The sequence below is a fragment of the Podarcis raffonei genome, chromosome 17 (assembly GCF_027172205.1).
Source record: "Podarcis raffonei isolate rPodRaf1 chromosome 17, rPodRaf1.pri, whole genome shotgun sequence".
In the NCBI taxonomy this organism is placed as follows: domain Eukaryota; kingdom Metazoa; phylum Chordata; class Lepidosauria; order Squamata; family Lacertidae; genus Podarcis; species Podarcis raffonei.
The window spans coordinates 21,489,774-21,513,071 of record NC_070618.1 but is presented as its reverse complement, the minus strand read 5'-3'; the positions used below and the strand labels follow the sequence as shown (position 1 = coordinate 21,513,071).

The following is a 23,298-nucleotide window of genomic DNA, read 5'->3' as shown; positions in this document are numbered from 1 at the left end:
GGACCTTTCCCAGCCCCTCTTCAACTTTCCTATTTATCTTGAAAACTGAAGTTAAATTTACTTTCTCTACATAATGCAAACAGTGCAAATATAATAAGCACTAATTAGTTAAAAAGTTTGGTTTAGTGTGTTGTCCAAACCCAGAATTGTGGTTAAGGTCTCTCCTCCATAATCATGGTCTATAGCTAAGGTTTGCCCTATGGCTGTATATTTTGGTTAAGCAGGAGAGACTTCCACATTGATCCTGGATGTGGATATATTAAACCAAACCTTGGTTTAGCCTGGAGAAACCCAAGTGGGTGCAAAATGGGAGCCAGCCTGTTCACACGGTAACAGTAAACCAAACTTGGACTTGGACCAGGTCATAGTGTGCTACTTAGTAGAACCATGACCGTCCCATGAACAGTATGCCCATGCTATCAAGTGATAGTGTCAAGGAACTGCCATTGGCTCAGGGTGAGGGGGGGGGAAGGCGGATGGATTACAGAGAGCCCCCAAAGATCGTGGGAAGCAGCACCTCCTCAGCGGATGAAGGGAGCCACGCCTCTAGTGGGGAGGAGATGCAGGGCTTGGAGGAGGCGAGGCGGTGCCAGGACACCTTGCCTGAGCAAAGCGGGGAGGAGGGAGGTCCCCCTTTACCCACGCTTTCCTTGCGCAGAAGGCTTTCGCGCAGAGAGGGGAGGCGTCGGCTGGGGGTCAAGAGACTACTCTGCTGGGGAAGGTTTAAGGACCGCCCACTCTCAGATTCTGCTAGTGAATGAGCAAGATGTGGAATAGAGGCGCTCTGCATTGTAAAGGTTTTTAGCATCAATAAAGCTTTAGAACAGATCAGTGAGGCACCTTGCCTGATTGCTCTCGAGTAACCACCCGATAGCCATAACAGATAGATATGGGATTGCTAGATTCAGGCATTTCTGCCCACAGTTATTTAGGCTGCATTGTAAATATGAATGATAAAAACGTAAGCTAGGTAACTCAATCCTTAACTTGCCCCGTGTCATAAGCGTCAAATCCTGGATCCCACAAGTCTCTATGTCAACACGGCCCCCTCCCAGCGTGAATACGCTAAGTCACCAAACCCCACTATGTGTGCGAGTGATCTCAGCATGCTGGGGCGGGGTGGGCATGATGACGTAGAGCGCCCCCTGGTGACGGCGGCAATCCTAGGCATCCACAGTTGCGGGGACAAGCTGCCGCCACTGCCCCATTGCTTATATCACAGCAATGTTTTGAAATACTAAACCAAATTTCTCTCTCACAAATATAATCTCGTAGACTTCTTTTCTCAGATGATATCAAGGGGAAATTAATTAATTTCACAAACCTGTTGAATACCTGATGTGTTAGGAATTTCGATGTTCTCTTAAACGCAGTGCCAAAAATACCTCTCGTTTCTCCGTCCATGCTCTCAGCAACCAGTTCCTTTCAAAACAAGACAGACAGGGGGGCTCTTAAGACGTTACTCGTTATCCCTCAAAAATTTATTCTGTCAGATAGTAGGGAAAAAATTGTTCTTGTTTCAGCACTTCTGCTTTCATGGTATTTATGTAAAGGCAAATCTTTCTCCAGCTCCCTGGATACAGGCAAACCCTGTTATGCCTAATTCAAAAGCAAGGCAAATTGCTCTTAAAAGAAGACTGCCATGAGCATTTTGTCTGCAAGGATATTTTCTTTAAAAGTTTTCTCTTAATCTGAAGTATGTACATGACATAAGAATTAGAAATATCTGGATATACACTTCTAGTCTTTCAGAAGGTGGAAATAACATTTAGTTCCCATAAATCAAAGTCACTAGAGGAGTTTTTTTTAAATAATAATTGGGGGAGGTAGAATAATTTTCTTTACTGGTCCACCCTTCTCATTGCTGAAAGCTAATATTTCCTACCATATCTTGTGTAATGCAGAATTTTGGTGCAGTACAAGTTGATTAAATTGAACTCAGATCCCTCATTATCTCACAAAACAATACTCAAACCACCTTAGCAAGAGGTGGAAGTGGAGAATTAAATCACCAAGGCAGCTGTCCATTTAAGGACTCAAAATTTAATATTGGCATTTTGCATTTCTTAGTACAGAAAGTATTGATCTGATGTGAAGAGATCTTTCCTATTCTAATTAATTCAAGAGGGTTCTGGAAGCTTCTCTGTGTGAAAGAAATAAGCAGAAGGTTCATGATGTTTGGGTTATTCCTTCAGAGAAGCTGAGTACAGCTGGTTCTGTGATCTCTTTCTGTCAAGAGTCATGCTGACTATAATAGTAAGGCCAGTAGGAGCCTGGGTTTCACTTTCTCTTCCCTCTGGTGTGATGTTCTGCACATAGTATGCTTAGTGTCAAGGTTCAGTCTTATTATAAATTATTGTAAGTTTAAGTTAAGTCTGCTGCAACTGGATTTTTTATGGACAGTGCCAATCCAGAATGTATTGGATTTGTGACCATTATGCTCATTTGCCTTCAGTAGCAGTAAAGCTCTGCTGGATGAAACACAATTGCCTCTGGTCTATTATTTAGGAATCCTGCAACGTGCTTAAGTTTTTACTCTGCTAACTATACGCTGGAGTTCTGCTCTGGATCAACATTGAGTAGAATACATGACAGAGTCTACCAATTAAACGTTAAGCACTCTGAACTGCGATCTACTTACAGCGGAAGATTCACAACCAAAGATCCATAACAAGTCATCCAGGTCTTTCTCAGTTACAGTTTCATCTAGAGATACTCCAAGCTATTGACAGTTGGAAGGGAGGAAGGAAAGTTTAGTACTGAAAAAACAGTGTACTTTCAAAGATCGCAAAACAAAACATTAAAGTAGTGTAACAACTGTTGACATTTCACCAATGTGAAGGTCCCTATTACTACAACAGGAGGGAAAAAGTAACAAATTTTCTCATCAGGATCAAATGATACTGGTAGAAGCTTACAATAAACTTTTTGCATTTTCAGTTGCTCCATAGGTTTAATATTGTATATGCAATTCTTCTAGCCTTAACTGTAGAAGAGCAACATGTTTTATAAAACTGTGCTTAGCAATTTCAGCAAACTTCCACTATGTATCTGCTCAGTTATTTAAAATTTAGGGGAGGAATTCAATGTAGTGCTACGGAGAAGGTGTTATCAGTATTAGCATTTCTGATTGCCTAAGGAAATGACTGACCTTCTCCTCAACCCATGTACTATGGGGTTATCTTGACCTCCGCAAGCCAATCTGGAGGATGGGGAAGGGAAGGAAGAAAATCCCCCTGTGTTAGTGGAAGTCCTTGCATAGGCTTCTGCTAGTGGGACCGGTAAATGGAATCTGCCCCTTACATTTTTTCCCTCTAATGAAAGTGAACTCAGAAGATGTGAAGCAGAATTTAAAAATTCAGACCCCAAAAGAAAAGGGTATGCAGCACTCCCTCTCTCTACAATTGATTTATCTCTCAATAAATCTGTCTGGATAATTCTAATACATCATGTTACGGAAGCTTCAGGTTACGTGTTTTCAGGTTGTGGATAGTGGGAAACTCGGAAGTACCGGAACGGGTTACTTCCGGGTTTTGCCGCTCGCACTGGCGCCTGCGCAGAGGCGGCGCTTCAGGATGTGAACGCTGCGGGTTGTGGACGTGCCTCCATCATGGATTATGTCTGCAACCCAAGGTTCCACTGTATAGTGTTACTATTGTATGTTGACTTTCTAACCTAGGCAGGCTCCCAATTTTCCCCAGTGTTAGGTTGTGGGTAAACATATCAGACGACACAGCGATTCTTCAAACAGCTCTTGTTTATTCACAGGCCAGAACAGAACTGAACTGAAGGGTTCAGTCAGCCTGCTTATATAGAGCTCCAGTACAATGTAACTGTAGCAATTTTCTAAAACTATCCAATCACTGAACATCACTTTCGATCCCTTATTTGCATAACTATCTACAGTATCCCCCTGCTGGCCCAGGGTGAGAACTTCAGTACATAACACCCAGTTCTTCTGTGACTATCAGAGGGTTCTTGTTTTCCAGAGGTGAGCTATGCAAAGTTTCACTTTGGCAGTAAGATCAAGACCAACTTCAGAGTGACACACAACGTAGACAGGATTGTTTGGGGCTTCCTGGGTAAAGCACAGCCAGTCCTTTCACGTATCATGCTCAAAATTGTTTACATTTTTATGCGAATCCCAGAAGATTTGCATCAAATCTGCCTTTGATCTTTTACATCTCCAACAATGCATATCTGATTGTATGTTTTAGTCAGTCTATGCAAAGTTAGATACCACCAAAGTGCAGCCTCGATTTTTCTCCATCACACTAGTGCTTAATGATATCATAGGAAAGCTTTTAGACAACCAGCCCCAATGTGACATTGAAAGGAACACATCCAAGAATAAATTTAGCCATCACTTACTGTACCATCATTGTAAATCCGGAGGTTTATCTGCCTCTGGGCTGCTCGGAGCAAGACTTCTTGGACGCCACATCCACACTGGATTTTCAAGGTATCAAAAAATAGGTCATGTTGCAGTTTATGACCAGCTCTCTTCAGACCTAGCAGAAATAACATGTGAACTCTTCGCTCCACTGGCTGCTCACATTTCTATAAGGTTCTGCACATAATATGCAGTATTTTGGTTGATAATGGTTTTCAACAACAATATGCTGGGATTATGGATTTCTACTGGTGTTATAACAGACTTGCCTAAATTTGTTCAGAGTTGGCAGGTGGGGGAAGAGACTGGTAGCCAAATCTGTCTTATGAATCACTATAAACTGCACTGTTGCCTTTTTCCCCACGTCGTCTGGTTCCTCAGATATGCAATCTTCCAATTTATCTTAATCCTAGTTCAGAGTTTCAGTTTCTTCTGCTAAAGCTCTTCCTTGAGTGCCTATTTTATCAGATATTTACCATAGAGCTGTTTCAAAGTGAAAGGGTCTCCCTTATCATGTCTACATTTTTTCTAGTTAATAATCAAGTTTTATTATACAAGTTTTATTACATAAAATGTTTTATTTGCACTTGTTGTTTACTACCCTGGAATGAAGACCAGTATACAAATAGGTACATAAAATAGATTTCAGTTGTTGCACAGAATATTCAAATCTTTGAAGAGTCTCCATCATGCAGCCATTAGATTAATTTTAACTCACCTTCAGCTAAGATGAGAGTGGCATTATGCACCCTCCTGGCAATGTGCTTTAGTCCGTTAGCGCCATGGTAGACTCCGAACATAGCAGCCATATTAGCCAGAAGTGCCTAAAAGGCACAAAATTGGGGAGGGGTGTGTGGAATAAGTCAGTTCACTAGCAGGTTAGTGTAAGGTTTTTTTCAGGGGGGGGGCCTTGAAGTATATTAGGAAAAAAGAATCCACTAATATTTAAAACATTCTATTTGTAATCGAGTTCAAATCAACCCACACAATGAAAAGTTACAATTACATTCCTGACATTTTAAAACAATAAAAGAATCATTCAGATCTCTTGAATGTAAATTTGCAAGAAAGGCCTCATTGAAGAGAAAGTTGTATCTAACTGTGTTCCTCTTCACTGGAAAAGTTATTTGATCCCAATGAGGTTTCTGCAAAAGGGAGTGGAGGGGTGGTATCTGTCGCTTCTCCTTGTGCATTTCCAAATGTGCTCCGAAGGATTCTGGTATCCTTTGGAAAATTGTGGGATATGGCACAAGGGGTTTCAGATGAAAGCAGGTGCAGTGTTTACAAAAAAATGATTTCCTTCCCCTCCCGTTCATTCACACCTTTGCCAGCAGAAGCAGCTGCATACTGCCCCAAAATACCCACATATTTTACTATCCCCATATTCAAATAGTGTGAACACAAAATTTAAAATGTTTATAAATCTACTACTTTTTTTAAATGACTGAACGACTGAAGAAAAGCTCACCTGCGCAGTGCATATGTTGCTTGTAGCTTTATCCCTTCTTATATGCTGTTCTCTGGTTTGCAATGCAAGTCGATACACTTCTTTCCCATTAGCATCCCTTGAGCCATAAAAAGAAAAATGGTTACTCTCTCAACAAAGAACAGCTCTGCTTTTCTTAATAAAAGGTGACCGGTATACTCAAGAAGGTAATGCAAGGCTAAGATGCTTGAGCAAAATAATTAAAAAGGCATTTAAAAAAATGCCAAACTGTTCCTGAACCAATCTGTCGGTCAAGGCACCCTCTTATTCACTTGAAATCACATGGAACCATTGAGTGCAAAGCCCAATAGTGCAAATGACAATTCCACAAAACAAGATGTAAGGACCAGTTTCACAAAGCCTGACAGACTGTGAGCAAGGGGAACCACAAGCTTGACTGATACATGCTATGAAATCTATGTTGTGTGCCCTTGACCTAAACCTTATATACTAGTTTCTTGGGCACACTCCTCCAATTTAGGCTTTTGAAGGTGTTCCAGTGGGGACACACAACTGTGGAAGTAAAGTTCCAGCTGAACAGAGATGGCGTCTTTGCATATGTAAAGGGATGTATACAGAAAATTTACTAAGGAATCCTTTGAAAGCATGGAAGCTCCATGTGGACAGTGAAGCTCTATGCGCAGTAAGTGTGGAAAGTGATTTGAGGGGAGGAAATTATGTTTATATATTAGTGCATATGTAAGTAAAATAAATAAATAAATCATATTCTACCCAAGAAGATGTGTGTCTCATATTTGACAAAAAGCTCAAATCACTTCATGGCAAGGGAAATGTGTTATCAGAAGGATGGAGTTTTGCACAATCGCCCGAGATGTCTTCAGCACAAGTCCCATGACTAGGATTGAAGCTTTCGGCTTCAAGTTAGCCTACCTTGTAACTCCTACCATTCTTCCAGGCATCATTCGCACCAGGTTCTCCTTGACAGCAAAAAAGGCTGCGTGTGGCCCGCCATAACAAAGTGGCACCCCAAACCTCTGGGAGTTGCCCAGAGCGACATCAACACCAAACTCTCCTGGAGGTCTCAAGATGCACAGAGCTAGCAGGTCAGTAGCACAGCAGACTAGAGTCTGAAACAAGAAAAGAGATCAGCATCATTGTCAGAACAAATGAACCATGGCCTATGTTATGTAATACCAATGACAATTAACTAAGGTTTAATCAAAGTGATTCTAGTACGTCTCAAAGAAAACAACAATGAAAGAACCAGTAATGCCTTAATTTCATGTTTAATGCAACTGTGCTGGGGTATATAAATTACCTGTTCCCGGTACCTCATCTACAATAAAGAATATTGTGATGTAGATTTAATCACTATATGCAGCATTAGGAAGAAACCTTGTATTAAATCAGATCATTGGTTCATTCTGAAACAGCTCAACCATTTATTTGTTGAGAGGAGCAGATTTACTCCTACAAACTCTGCATGCGGATCTTTGGCCTCTATTGAAGTCAAATAAGGCAAGGGAGACCTACGTCTGCACAGAGAGGTTCATTTCCGAAGAGTGTTCTGCAACTACAGTTATAATAAATCTAAATGGTTAAACATACAAAATATGTCAGGAAAAGGTTATCACTGCTTCGTTTTACCCCGTTCTGATGGGCTTGATCAACAAATGCAGTGAAGTCTTCCACCTTCCCCTCGGTATCTGGGTACTGGAACAAAACACCGCTGACATCTTTGCCACTGAAGTCCATTTCATGAGGCAACTTCAACTCAACAATAATGCTGGTGTAACTGGAAAGCAAGAGAAATATACAGGAAAAGAGTAAGCCAATTCCTGCTTGTAAATGGGTTTTCAACATCATTTATGGATTGGATCCTGACTTTACCCTTCCACAAATGGGAAGACTCCTATCCACAGAAAGGTTTTAATCCAGCGGAGGGATCCTGCTGGTGAAGGGGGGGGGGAGCTGACTTTTGCTGAGTCCTCGCTCCCCCTGCAGAACCCAGGAATACCACTCACGATGGTTGATGGCCCCTCAGTCCCCTGGAACAGGGTGAGAGGAGGTGCTGGGAGCTAAGGCGGGAGCGGAAATTGGCAAATCTCCTCTCCCTCTCCTGCACAGGAAGAATGTAACTTGATTCAAGGGATGTTCCCGCTGGGAGCAAAGTCTGGATCCAATGAGATACCTACATATTGATTTGAAGGAAATAATGCAACAGAAGTCAACATTACTTTGCTCTGGTTTGCACCACTGCTATCGTCTGAGGATGGCATCGGATGTCGACATAAAACTTCCTCCGCTTATTATGCCTGTTTGGGGGGGCGGAGAGACACACAAACACACAATGTAAGCATTTAAAATATGTTTCATACCATTTTTATTGCAGGCCAACAAGTTTCTACAGCCTACATCATTACGCCTGATTGGCTTGGGTATCTGGCCAATAGTTCAGGAAGGGCTGGCAGGAAACATCCATCAATTACGAAACAAATAAAAACTCAAGCCTGCCACTTAGTTACCAAGATCCACATAAGAAAATTGTGAGGCAAAACACTCGGTTATTGTTAGAAGATTATTAGGTACATTCACAGAGAGCCCTGAGCCCTGATAACTAAATATTGCTTCCTGTTTTTTGTCAGTTGCTTGGAAAAGCAATGGAAGGTTATCACCCTTTTTGTGGGTTTTCCTAAACCACCTTGGTTGGTCACTGTGAAAACAGGATCACTGACTTTATGGTCCCTTGGCCTCATCGTTAAGTACCCTCCTAATCACCCAATTGTGATTTATTCAAGTTCGGTATGTATTTTCTCTTTTAGTATCCCTTTTCCTTTCTTCATGGCGTAACATTTCCGATTACAGGCCAGGGGGCAGCGTTCATTCTGTTTAATATAACTACTGTATTGAACATAACTGTGGGGCCCTTTATAAAACAAAAATGCTATTGCAATTATTTTTGTTTCCGTCTGTTACCTGTGGCACAACTGCATAGCTTCGGCTGCAGCAGTTCCTTCATCTAGCAAAGATGCATTCGACACGTCCATTCCTGTGAGGTCACACACCATTGTTTGATAATTTAACAGACTCTCCAGCCTTCCTTGAGATACCTCTGGCTGGTAAGGGGTGTACTGGGTAACCCTATTAAAAAGAAAATATTTCCGATATCAAGCTTCTGACCCTTCTGAACCATGTTTCCAAAAAGGTCGTTATCTCCAATATATTTTAACTGTCTATTTTAATACCATTTGAATCTGGCTATTTATGTTGCAAACAGAGTATGCACCATAAGAAAAACAAATAAATTGGGCTTAACTTTTAGAATGTGACTATTTGCTGCTGAATAGAAAGCATTCTCGTCAATTATCAAACAGTTATCTACCACCCCAAATATGATAGTCTAGAGGTATCAAAATTCAGAGTCAAGCTGCACTTAATCTGTTAACTTGATTATGCTGTAACTTCAGTTACTCTTCACTAACTGATCAGCTAATACTAAAATACTGAGTGTTGTAAAAGATTCTGGTTTCAGAAACCATGACACAGAATGAATGATCACAGCTGGTGTTGCTATGTGCTACTGTAACACTGAGTAAAATCTTCATTTTGCGTGTTTAATTACATGCTAAACTTTAGATGTGGTTCTTGCAGGGTGTAGGGGGGAGGGGGAGAACAGAGACAGAGACAAAGAAACCTGCTTTTGACTGTGTATGCCTGTTTCCTGCTGAGAACTTAATTTAGAAATTAAGCCCTGCTTGGGATGTAGAGAACAGGCACACACAAAGAAAGCCTTTTATAGGCCAGTTTCATTCTCCCCCCACCACTTCCAAGGCCAACAACTTTGCTTGTGCTATGGTCCCTGTTATGTACTGAAGTTCTCACCCTGGGCCAGCAGGGGGATACTGTAGATAGTTATGCAAATAAGGGATCGAAAGTGACGTTCAGTGATTGGATAGTTTTAGAAAGTTGTTACAGTAACAAGGTACTGGAGCTCTATATAAGCAGGCTGACTGAGCCCTTCAGTTCAGTTCTGTTCTGGCATCTGAATAAAGAAGAGCTGTTTGAATAATCGCTGTGTCGTCTGATATGTTCACCCACAACTTAACAGTCCCCAAAAACCAGCCAGCCCACTGGCTGTTGGGGCCTGGGAATCCAGCGCTAGGAATTTTGACTGATGGGTGGGACAAGCCACCTACTGATCTAGCGATGTCATAATGACATCATTTAATTGACAGGGAAGTGGCCCTGTCCACCAGTCAAGTTTGATCCTGATAAAGGTCTGGCCCGTGGAGCCAAAAAGGTTCCCCACTCCTGTGCTAAAACGTATGAAGTAAAACATTTCTTGCAAGTGATAAAGGGTGGATCTACACACAGGAAAAAGCACGCTATAAATAAGTCAGAAATTAAATTGTTATAATAAAAGGAAGAAGACTATGTTAAAATCGCATAGAAAATTTCTTTCGCTCTCTGGCACCATCTGCTGTTGCGTGTTTATAATGCATTCAAAACATTGTTTTTTGCCTAATGTAGCTGAGTCCATATAGGAAAAAAATGGTTGTGTCTAAAGCAAGGCAGGGAACCTTACTTGAATCATAGGGAACACTGTTGTCAAGTCAAAGGCCAGGTTATAACCCAAAAGGAGTGACTTATGAAGTAGTGACTTTAGCTATGATAGGCTAAATGTAGTTCAAAGATAAGGAGTAGACAACATGCTGCCCTCCAGTTTGCTAAGAAGCAACAGGAAGAAAAGAATATTGATGGCACTCCCTTCAGTCCCTGCCAGCATAGCCAATGGTCAAGGATGCTTATAGTACAAGTCCAACAACATCTAGAGGGCATGGCCTTGGCTAGCCCTGCTTTGTTGTTTAGTCGTTTAGTCGTGTCCGACTCTTCATCCATGGACCAGAGCACGCCAGGCACTTCTGTCTTCCACTGCCTCCCGCAGCCCTGCTACAGATTCTTATTTTTCCAGTAAGGAGGAGTGTTTGTTTTTAGCTTTGATAAGTTATATAACAACTTTTTTTTGGGGGGGGGGGACAGTTTTGTTTTTGTTTTTACTCTGCTCAGCCTCTGATAAGTACACAGTGAAGTTTCGACTTCAAAGAAGAGAAGTCAAAGATCCGTGAGAAATTTACAGGCTCTGAAGCTGTTCCCATTCAGTCCAGTATGTGGATAAGCTTCTGAATTCATTTTAAGGCATGAGTAAGCCAAATGAAAACTTCTATTATCTAAACTACGGTTAAACAATTCACCAAGGCACTTGCAGTGAGTTAGAATCTCCTGCATGCAACCAGGCAGGGTGGCGGTTTGTTCCCCATTAAGCCACAAAGGACGATCACAGGGATGTGCGGACAGTGCGCCATGAAGCTTTTTTTGTGCTAGCTGTTTTATTTATTTAGTTAGTTATTCATTTAATATAATTAATATCACTATATGCATTTATATCCCATCTCTCTCTCTCTCAAGCTGGGATTCAAGGTGGCTTACAGCATTTAAAAATAACATGATAAAATACGAAGTAATAAAAACAAACTAGTTAAAAACAATGATTTAAATATATAAAGCACAGTTAGAGGCAGCCATTAAAACACCGTTTTCCCTAACAGCAGTCTAGCAGTCAGCATTGTCTGCATCTTAATTTTCAAAGGCTGGTCTGAAGAGGAAGGTCTTAGCCTACTGGCAGAAGGATAACCAAGAGGGAGCCAATCTAACTCTCTTGGGAAGGGATTATACCATATGCGAGCAGCCACAGAAAAGGCTCTGGTCTCATGTCACCACCAGCTGAGCTTCTGGTATTGATGGGACCAAGAGAAGGTGCTCACCTGAGAATCTCAACAGCTGGGCAGTTTCATATAGGGAGATATGATCTTTCAGGTAGCCTGGACCGAAGCTATAAATGGATATGTTTACAAACCTTGATTAAACATCTAAAAAACCCCAAAGCCTCAGCTACCTTTGAGAAACCTTTGAATGGTAGACTACTATGTGACTATGGAAAATCCCTTAAGTTTACCATGCACCAAGGCAACTGGTTCCTCAGGAACAAGCCTCCATGGAGTTAGTTGTGCAGTACTTTGGATCCTGACCAACATACTACCTTCCTATAACAACAGCATCGTATTACTCACAAGTAAAGTATGAAAACAGGTAGACAAAACACTCCTATTCAACATCATGAAAACTGATCACTGTATATTGTTCAGGCTATATTTAAACAAACTTTTCTAACCCCGAGAGAGAAATTCAACCCCCTAACATGCACAGTAGCAATCCGGCACATTAGTAATTACTGACCATGCAAATTGGTCCCTCTCCCATCCCCAGAATTTGCATTGTTTTAATTGCGTATGCTTATTGAACACACACAAATCACTCTTCAGGATTATCTATTCATTACCATGATAGTTGGCTGTTATTGCTAGTCTCCAGTTCTGGCATCATTCACATCTTGCCAGACATTGAACCAAAGTACATGAAATTGCACGCATTTTATAAGTATTTCAGAATACTGTTATCAGTATGAAAATAAATAAAGTACAAATTAGGCAGGCAGTCATTACGAAAATAAAGTGGATTTCTAGGGTTAAGTCTAGACTTATTGTCAACTCATCCAAGAAGCCAAACATACTTTCTATTCTTTGTCCGTTCATTTAGGTTCATGTCACGTTACTGGAATTAATTAGTTCTGTTTCCAGGGCAACACCACAGCGGACAGATAGCATGAAGACAGTCCGGAAGAATTAGCACAAAAATGTGTGCAGCTTAACACTGTCCCACAACATTACACTGCTAATAGCCGATTGTGGGTTAGTGAGCCACACTATTTATTTATTTAAAAGCATCCTATTCTCAGTACTTTGATTACGGAAACTAGAAATGCCACGCAATCTAAGGAATCCTGGTACACTTTACCATGTCCCAATTGCCTAGGGAGGTCTGATCTACACTGCAAGCATATTACCAGGAAGGGGGTGGGGGTGGGAAATGAAGCCAAATGCTTGAGGATGAGTCAAACAGAGATGTGAATTTGTTTCTCTAAAGTACAAGTCCCAGAGTTCCTTACTCCCTGGACAATATTTCCTGTGCACAGGCAGGAGGAACAGGGTGTGGCAGCTGACCAGCAGCAGGACTGAGGAATCAGCACCATAAGGAGGGATAGTGATATTCCAGGGGTGGTGGTGAAAGCCAGAGGTGCAGATAAGATCTACAAGCTGCAGAACATGTGAGGATGTTGTAAGTCTGTACTGAGCCTAGAGAAATAATGTTTGAGCACTGCTTACCCGTGATAACGATAGCTAAGGACTGTTGGGGGATTTGAAGCAATTGCCTATGACCCTCTTTGAGTAGGAAGAATTTTACAAAGCATAATTTCTGTGCAGAAATGTGGGGAAATGTCTGATCAAGCAAAGAATTCCTGCATACTATAATTGGGCAGATGGATTGCAGCCAGTATTTACCTGGGCTAAATAGCTAGACTTGGCCTTAAGAGAGAAAAAGCTCACTGTATTTTTTATGCACAGTATTACCTACAAATAAACTGAGCAATTGTATGCAACTATCAAATAAACTGAGCAATTGTATGCAACTATCTGTGCAGAGTAGCAGGAATTGTTTACAAAAAGACTCCTACTGAGTTGCATTCTTGCTAGAAGAATTCAAACGTTTGCTTGCCAAATCTGTCAATGAATGGTATTTGCCTCACACTGTGCTTTCCTGTTAGTCTTTTATAATATTCAAAACAATAACACACAAAAACAACCTCCGGGCTTTTCTATTTGTATCTCCCATCTTTCAGTTTTCATCTTCTTCAAGGACTAATTTTACACACCCGTAAAAGTTTTCCATATTTAACAGTTACATGAATGTACATTGGGGGATTTGCATTCTACCCTCTTCTAAGGCTTTGATATATTTCAATAGTTGAAGTATATCTTTTAAAACTTAATAGCAGTTAGTAGCATGTCCTTGAACCATTTTGAATATTTTGCTGTATGCATAGCCTCACAGGACTTTTGCGTAAACTGACAGTGGAAGTTGGAAAAAAAATCTCGCAAATTCAGAAGTTTGATGTTTTACCAGAAAAAAATCAGAAGCTTCACAAATTTATTTATAGCTAACTCAGTTGGTCAACTTAATTATAGGAACTATATTTGATGGTTAATTTCAAAAAATTCTTTTCTGTAATTTATAGGCCACTTATTATTTATTAGGGCAACAACTATCAAATTAATTTGTTAGAAACTTTTTTATTGAGTAGGAAGTGCCACCAATTAATCTGTCAGTATATTTTTAGATGTAGGATGACCTAACACCTGCTTTTGGGAAAGTATGCTTTTTGCATTAAAACTAGCCTTTACTCATAGGTAAAGGTATACAAATGCAGTAGGGCTGCAATCCTACACCCACTTACCAGGAAGAAATGGCCTTATTGAACCTAATGGGTCTTACTTCTCAGTAGACTTGCATAGGATTGTGCTGAAATGAATGAAGTCAACTAAATCTCATGCAATTAATTGACTAGCAGCAGTGCAATCCTAACCATTTTGATTAGAAGTAATTCCTATTAAAGTCAATGGGGCTTACTCTCAAGTAGGTGAGGTTAGGATTACAGCCCAAGGCATCACTAGCTGGTAACAGATCTATTATTTGTGCATGTTTTTATCTATTATGTAGCTCAGGTTTGTCAGTTGTCTGGCTCCTTGTGGGGAATGGGAATTGATCTTAAAAAGAAATTACAAATGATGGAAGCAATCTGCACCTACAACCACATTTATGTATTAGAATAAACATTTCTGCTTTATTGATAAATTTGCTAATGACTGTTCGTTCTGTTCCTCAGATAATTCTGAGCATTTTTTCTTTCATCGGAGTCTTGAATCCCTGCAGGCAGTACAATAATGTAGGAGCTTCTATGCATCCCAGCACATTAACAACATGAACAATATGAAATATACAGTACAGGTGTGTGTTTAATGATAAAATATGGTACATTACCATCCTGCGTTCTCCAGCATATTCCTCACAATGGCCTGAGGGACTGAACAGTTGTAATAACCCATGCCAATATACGATCTCCAGATCTTGTTCTTGCTGGCAATACTGTGTAAAGTTTCAAGAATTTCATTCTCACCTAATTAAAAAAAAAGTTATGGTAGAAGTCTTGTAAAAGGATTGATTAATGTGGTACATTTGGAACCTGCTGCTCCTTATAATCTAGTGCAGGTCTGCTAGCACCTCAAATTCATCTCCCCTTCTACTCCCCAATTTCATTGGCCTGCTCATCTTTAGTGCTGAAAATCACAGAAGTGAGGCAAATAAAAGATTTGCTACCATCACTCACAATCACTACATTCCAACTGCCCACTTTTGAGTGATGATATTTAGTTCTTTCTGATTAGTAGCGTATTGTAGCATGCCTACTCAGCGGGTTTTTAAAAGCTTGAAACCTATTTCAAGTCACTTGCAAAAGGAATTGTATTTCCTTCTTTGCATTCTTTTGAATGCCAAGTGAGTTTCCTTAAAACAGGGGTGTCCCTCCAGATGATGCTAAGCTACAGTCCCCAGGAGCCCTGAACATTCACCAAGTTGCAGGGGCTGATGGGAGTTGCTGCCCATCAGTAACCACCCTTACCTAAAACTACTGGAAGGTAATCCAGATTGGTAATTTTGCCAGAGACACGTACAACTCTGCAGCATCATACCAGGACTTTTAAACTCATGTAAACTAGCTAATGCCTGAAGGGTTGTGATTCAGCTGCTCCAATATGGCCTATGCTATGATATCATAATGAGTTTAGCAAGACTCAGACCACCTTTGGTGGCTATGGGGCAATGGAGAAAACTTTTCCTAAATTACACAGCAAGAGTTACGTAAGTTCACCAAAGGTTTCTGATTGACAACCTGCTGGTGTCAATTGAACAGCCTTTATATACCTTTTGCTGAAAGGGGATATACAGTGTCAAGGAACCTACGCTTGAAAATATCACTTAATAGTGAAAACTGGCAGCTGAGAGCAATAAATAAATCAAATAAAAAATTGCGAATTCATCCCACAGGCAATCAAGACTATTTGAAACCTGACCTCTAGTCATTTAAGCACTTTATCTACCTTTATAGTACTATGTCCTGAAAAGAAAATAATATGCAAACTAGACCTGGGCGAAATATCATATATCATATATGAGGAGCAGACTGCGATGTCGGCTTCATTCAGCAATACAGTGGTACTTCGGGTTAAGTACCGTTACTTAATTTGTTCCGGAGGTCCGGTCTTAACCTGAAACTGTTCTTAACCTGAGGCACCACTTTAGCTAATGGGGCCTCCTGCTGCCGCCGCGCTGCTGGAGCACGATTTCTGTTCTCATCCTGAAGCAAAGTTCTTAGCCTGAAGCACTATTTCTGGGTTAGCTGAGTCTGTAACCTGAAGCATATGTAACCTGAAGTACCACTGTATATCACTAAGCGCTCCCCATTCCCAGCAGAGCCATCCACTTGAGCAGGAGCCAGCACCGGCTGGGGGATCCTTTAACTGCTCGGCTGAGCAGTGACGGAGTTAGCTGCATGAGTGCCTGGAACAGTGACCATGCCGTGCACCCGGGGGGGGGGGGCAAGCTGTGCAGGGTGTGTGTGATCTGCCATGTGCGGTGGCGGCAGAGCGAGGCCGCTGCGGTGTGCCTTTTTGTCACCCCCCTCATGGATGGCACCCAGGGTGGACCGCCCCTGCTTCCTACGCCCCTGTGGCTGAGGGGAGCGGCAACTGCACACTCCTCAGGTGAGCAGTTAAAAGATGCAGAGGGAGGAACGAGCTGTATCGGTGCTTCGCCAATGCAGCTTTTTTCACCCTCTGCGCAGTACGAGGGCAGAGTGGGATGCCAATTTTACTCAGCAATATATCGCTGGTGAAACCGCCACTACTCCTGAGTCCCTCTGCTAGCAACACTCGCTGGAGGAAGTTGGTAGCAGAGGGACTCAGGAGCGGTGGCAGTTTCACCAGTGATATACTGCTGAGGGAAGCTGATATTGTGGTCTGCTCCTCATACCGGTCCTGGGCGATATATTAATATATCGGCCTACCTAATAGGTACCTATAGATGGAAGATACAATCCATTAGGGGAACACTGTCCAGGAACAAGTGATCTCCATATGGACCTCGTTAAGCAGAGTTCACTTAATCTGCATCATAAGCATTATCTTTAAGTGATTTGTGCATATGATTCTAAACGTTCTAAACATTTGTCTTGCATATCTGCATGGAAATCTTTCCTGTTGTCCTGTACTATGAGAATCATGGTTGCCATATTGCTATGATACTTCGTCTGCTCAGTTCTACTCACTTGTGTGCCTAATGATCAGGGCACTAATAAAGTGACTCCTGTCTCATTTTCAGTTTCCTTCCTGTCCTTTTCATACTCAGCAGAAAATGAACCATAAAAACCTTAAAGTCCAGAAACATAATACTGATACAGCAAAAACGGATATGAGTTTTTTTAATGATGTGCTTTAACTTCAGGAAACATTTAGGAGATGCCTTTAAAAAAACCAAGGACAACTCAACATTTTTTTTACTCCACTGCACTATTTTCCTCTACCTGACAGTTAGCCTAGTCCAAAGGTACAAAACAGGTCCAACTCTTTTGTATGGAGTATTTATCTTTATAGAATACAGACATTGGCCTCTGATTATGAATCTACTTGGCTAATTTGAGGCTGTCCCCTCCTCATTGTGCAATGAAAAAGCTATAAAGCAAAGGACTCAATGAAGGGGGAGCTGGAAATACGAGAGGACGGTAAACACCCATTAAGAAACACTTGGAAATCAGCCATTCTAGTCAGCCTACTGCTTCCAGTTTTCTAGGGCAGTAGCAAAGATGAAATGCATTACACCAGACCCACTACACTGAAAATAGTTGAGTAATCCTTCAAGAACTTTAGCTGGCAATTCTTTTTGCTGAATAAACACCTGCTGCTGACCTTGTTTATTTCTCCCACTGGGAGCATTGCATGACATTATCGGGGGCAATGATCTTAATGTACCAAGCATCGAGTTCATTGATCTTTTGGCACCATTATCTCAGAATGGGGGAAGGGGAACAAAGCACATACAGCTCCATCTTAGCTTTTATAATTCAGAAACAAGGTGCCCAACGGCTGAGTGGCGTGATTCCTAGTTCAAGAAATAAAATTATTGTTATTTATTATTGTTGTTGTTACTGTTATTATTAATCTCCCCAGCCCTGGCTATTGCACACATGAGCCCAGACTATCCCCATTGTTTCCAACAGGGTAGGTGCCTACTCTTGAGATTTTGATGCCTACTGAAAACATTTGTTCACCCAGGCCTTTGCTGGTCATTGTCCAGCTACTGTGGTTGCTATTATTTCTAGATTTGTTGGATTTTAATGGGCTGTTTTATTGTTCTCTGTTGTAGACCAACATGGATTTTTAAAAATGACGATGGTATAAAAGTATATTGCATAAATAAATATCAGTGAATACTTAAAATGTGCAAACGGTGCTTGCATAGTTGTTTTAAACTGTGGGCAGTAAGGGTGGAAAATAAATATGGGAAAACCTTTGTACATTCACTTTCATGTGTGTATCACAGCCCTTTGGCCATAAATGGCCAGAGTATATAATGGCCAGTCAGAGTATATACTTGTTTGCCTCAAGCTCTCCTATGTTACTGTTAACTCTCATCAGTTATAGACTCATCAGGTGGCACAAGTACAAAGTGTTCAAAAACAAGATCCAGTAAGGGACTTTTTGTGTTATAAACTTGTTGACATGAATTTATCATATGCAGTTGCCACCAAATTAGAATATGGCACAAGTTACCAACCAGATTGTGCAATGTTGTATTTCTCCCTCAGCCTTTTGGAATACTGGAATAATCCAGTTTACATGCCAAAGTTTTGAGGCACCCAGTTGTCACGAACCCCTAGGGTATGTTTAAATTTGAGCTGCAGCGTTCTGTAACAGGCTTCAGTAGACTAAAACCACTGTCAAAGGAGCTTGCTGTACTCATGAACAGAAATGCAGCCAACTACTACTATTATGTTATCAGAGAATTACCAAGTAGATGGCAGTCTGTTACAGAATGTTACTAAGACATACTAAGGGACCAGTGGACCCAAATAATGCTCATTTATTTAAAAGTCAGCAAGGAAGCACTCAAGCACAAAAAGAGCAATATTGCATTAAGTATAAGCTGAAATTAGTGTCATGTTCACTACACAAAATACTGTATTATGAAGAGTTTAGTATTACTAACTCAACTCCTTCACTTTTGCTGCAGGAGTTTTATTGTCGCCATCCTGCAAAACCTTAAATAAAGTTTGGTCAGGTCCCAACTGCATTTTGGCCCTTGCTTAATTATCCTGCTATATATAGGTACATAAATAATGGACTGGGTATGAAATCTTGCTGCAGGGAGAAGAGATCCTTGCTGAAGAGTGGGAAGGAAGAGCTCACTGCCATCATTATTAAAAATCAGACTGCATTTCCGCTCAGTTGAGGTGAACGTACACGTTCTGAACATAAAATGTAAAGAAAAGCTGCAAAATGAGAGCATAGTTCATAGTTTTTACTTAAAGGGAAAGAAATGGACAGACGATTGCCAATGTATTATGTTCCTGTAGTGTATTCAGTTTTAAAGTAGCAAGATGTCTGTGAATATTTTGACTTATTATTATTAATTTATTATTTATACCCCGCCCAGCTGGCTGAGTTTCCCCAGCCACTCTGGGCGGCTCCCAATTGAGTATTAAAAACAATACAGCATCTAAGGAATCTAGATGTCATAAGTATAATTTAACAGGTTCCTATGATACCTAGACAACTGCATGCTGCACTGTGCTAAGTACTAAAATGGAAGCATTAGCTGAGGGCAGTAGGGAAACCACATCTCATCTACAGTTTAAAGGGGAACATATAGCATGTTGGTGCATAGGATGAAAATTATGGCCACTTTCCCCCTCCCCTGTTTTCCAGTTGTACTGCTAAAAGCTAAACAATGGTTTGGCTTAGTATTATGCCCAAACCTCAGCTTGTGATTTGTCTCTCTTTAGACAAACCATGAGGTGTAATCAAGGTTTGTTCTTGGCAAACTGCCCACTGTTTGCTTCTGGAACACAAATCATAAACCCAGATTGGGAGGCAGTGCTTAGTCAAACTATTGCTCAGCTCCTATTAAGAATGGGGGAGGGGAAAAGCAACTAATTTTGTTCTGTGCACTAATCCCACTGTGTTATGGTTAATTATGGTTTCAAGTGGCACATGAACATTGCCAATTTCAGTCTATATTCTGAGTCTTCGGAAAATGCAGTTTCCCCTTAAAAATGTTAATTGTGAGGATGGAACACTTACTGAATTATATAAACCACCCTATACCTGGAAGTCTCAGGGCAGATTACTTCCAACAACTAAGAGACACGTCACGTGGCTTGTTTGGTTATGACACTGATATAATGTTGCACATCAAATGCAAAATGTACATTTTAAAAGAATGAGCAAAATATGCATGTACTGTATACCATTTCACATCTGACACACAATGCTTTCTTTTATACTGAAACATCATATCTAGGTAAAAAAAAAAAAACCATTATAAATTGGCTGTAAGAAACCACCACCCCTTCAATAGTAACTCTTGAGTTATCTTATTAGGAAAGGGTTGTATCCAGCTAAATTTGACCGAGAGCACAGCTATTGAAATGAATGGCTCTAAACTAACTCCGTCCATTAATTTCAATGGGTCTCCTCTAAGTATGATTAATATTGGCAACATTCCAAAAATTACAAGTCACAAATATTACATCAAATAGGGATTAATATAATCCAGAATTATATATATATATATATATATATATATATATATATATATATATATATTCATATTCAACCACAAACTGGGAGAAGACAGTTAATTAAACAAGCTAAGCTATAAAAATATAAAAGCTGAAAAAACAGACTAATAAGTTTTCCATCATTTTCTATTACCTCTATATAGAATCTATCTTTGCAGACTATTGTTCCTCGGGGTTTTTCATTCCGCCTGCTGCTTCTGTTCTGTGATGTCATCACAAAATAACCAGATTGAACTGGCCAGAACCTTACAAAGGGCTGCTAGGCCTAAAGTTTACACTCAAACTGCAGCTGGCTGATGAACAACACCAAAATGAGAGCAAGACAATTCAGTGTGTTCTAGATCTTTAAATGCTCTCACAGATGAAAAAGAAGAGATTATCCCTAAGGGAAGGAAGCTAAAAGATTATAATAGTGCAACTGTTTAACAAAGTTTGATTAAACCATCTATATGTCACTAGCACATTTTCCTGGTATTTTGTTTAGAGAGCACTTTTATGTTCAGCACTTAAGGAAATCTTGGTGCTGCTAGATATAATTTGTTTTATTTTGTTTTAAAGATGTACCTTCCGCCTCCCAAACCCTGGAAGTTTCTCCAAGAACCTCTAAACAAGGAAAATTATGAGTATTGAAATTTTGCACAGAGGGGCAATTTGGTGACAAAGTACAAAAGGAAACTTATTTTAAAATCCTTTTTTGTACTTGTGAATCAGCATCTACACAATGTGACATCATCACACGTAACATTTGATTGGCATTGCAAACTGACATACCTAGAAGAAACAGTGTGGATGAAGGTGTTAGAATCTGATCTCCTAAACTATTTCTTGAATAATGAAACCCACTAGAGGCATGGCAATGTACTGTAATGTTATCTAAAACTGCATATGCTTCATAATGGCAGGAAAATGTTCAATGTTTTAGATTGTAAAGCAGCATGATAAGCATTCTTGATAGGTGCTTCAGAGACATTTTGAACAACATTTATGCATATGACCATATAGATCACATTGGACATTTTATTTCTATTTTTTTAAAAAAAGATCTATCCTAAAAGTAAATAAAAAAATAACTAAAGAAAATTAGCAAAATAAATACAAATAAGGCAGCAAACAACTTTTAAAAAACATGTATATTAGACTAGCTTATTCATTTGCATGGTATATTTTAAAGATGATTTTGAGAAATTATGGGTAAAAGACTAACATGGGTGTCCCCTGTATGTTTATGCAGACTGTATTCTGCTCTTCACAATAGTCATCTAGTTTTTGCACCAACCTTTTAAGACAACTCTCTATCCCACAACTAAATCTATTGCTGATAGGCAGAATGAAATTCTCCTACCCAGCTATACTAATTAAATCAGAAGCAATGAAAAGCAGAGAGGGGAAGATTTCATATGAGGCTTTTTATTTGCACCTAGGCTGAAAGGGACACTTACAAATGTGGTCATCCATCTTCAGAGGCCGTTGCAAGCGGATATTGCCAGGAATGGTTTTATCAATCAACTCGTCAATACTCTAAAAAGGCAAGGGATAGGGTGAAAAGCATCACATGAACCGACTGCAAGTTTGAAGTTCTGCAACACCTAAGCCGCGCACCAAAAAGGGGGCATTATTCAGACAAAGGGTCCAAACAAGAGGAACGGATGAAGGGAGGAAAAACTCACGAGGGATCTTTGCTGAAGAGCTCGGGCTCATGGCAGCCGAGGTTTTATGAAACGCGATTTAGACCTCTCCTCCCCCACTTTCGAAAAGCTCTTTACTCTGAAGTGAAATGAGGCCAGATGGCGTGACATGGTGGGAAAGATATTGATGTGGGGCGATGCGAAAGAGAAAGGAGAGCGGGCAGACAAAGCGAGCGCTGCCCGGAGCGCACAGAAAGAGGGGAGGCGAGGGTCAGGTTGGGGCGCGGGATGGGGGCGCAAAGCGCATCAGCGGGGAGAGGGAGAAGAGGGAGCCCCCCGGATTTGGCTCACCGACAGCCCCACCGTCTGCAGCATCTCTCGCTTCTCTTTGTCCCCCGGTCCGATGTGCCTCTCGGAGAAGTCATCGTGCCTGGGCAGGAGTCTCTCGATGCGCCTCGAGGTGTTTGGAGAGGCGGCAGCGGCGGCGACGGCGCTTTCCCCGACGGCACTGCTGCTCCTCCTCACCCCAGCCAGCCTCTGCTGCTCCCGGCGTCCTCCCCATCGGCCGGGCGCCTTCTTGCCCCCCAAGGCTCCGCCGTGGGGTCCGTGCAGGCTGGCCCCCCGGCCCACCAGCCGCCCCCACCACTGGACGCAAGACTGCATTGGTGACCTCGCTCGCCTGCCGCGCCCTCGCACTGCGCGCCTGCTGCTGCTTCCCCCGACGGCACCACCTGCGACTCACTTTCTGGCGGCCAGGCGCCCCCGGCCCTCCTTATAGCCAATGGCGAGGCGAGGAGGAGGGGCTCGCTCGCTCGCCCCGCCCCGCAGAAGCCACCTGCTGAGAGGGCTGGTCCCCCCCCCCGCCTGCGAGAGCCAGCCAGCGCTCCCTCCCGCTCACCCACCCACCCCAGGATGGCCTGAACCGAGCAGCGCGCAGAGGACAAATGACCCGAGGTACTGGCTTGCA

The 23,298-nt window shown here is 41.4% G+C and overlaps 1 protein-coding gene across 1 annotated transcript in view; it reads right to left on the bottom strand.

The window, feature by feature from the left end:
• Positions 1-23,148, bottom strand: part of GLDC (glycine decarboxylase) — a 38,161-nt gene extending 15,013 nt beyond the window's left edge. The window contains exons 1-12 of the mRNA XM_053371915.1: positions 22,683-23,148; positions 22,146-22,224; positions 14,835-14,970; positions 8,817-8,981; positions 8,078-8,155; positions 7,488-7,635; positions 6,771-6,967; positions 5,862-5,958; positions 5,112-5,217; positions 4,372-4,511; positions 2,642-2,722; positions 1,325-1,422 (exon numbers count right to left, since the gene is read on the bottom strand). Of these exons, the coding sequence (XP_053227890.1) occupies positions 1,325-1,422; positions 2,642-2,722; positions 4,372-4,511; positions 5,112-5,217; positions 5,862-5,958; positions 6,771-6,967; positions 7,488-7,635; positions 8,078-8,155; positions 8,817-8,981; positions 14,835-14,970; positions 22,146-22,224; positions 22,683-22,994 (1,637 nt within the window). The 5' untranslated portion in view covers positions 22,995-23,148. The remainder of the gene's footprint in view (positions 1-1,324; positions 1,423-2,641; positions 2,723-4,371; positions 4,512-5,111; positions 5,218-5,861; positions 5,959-6,770; positions 6,968-7,487; positions 7,636-8,077; positions 8,156-8,816; positions 8,982-14,834; positions 14,971-22,145; positions 22,225-22,682) is intronic.
• Positions 23,149-23,298: the final 150 nt, after the last annotated feature.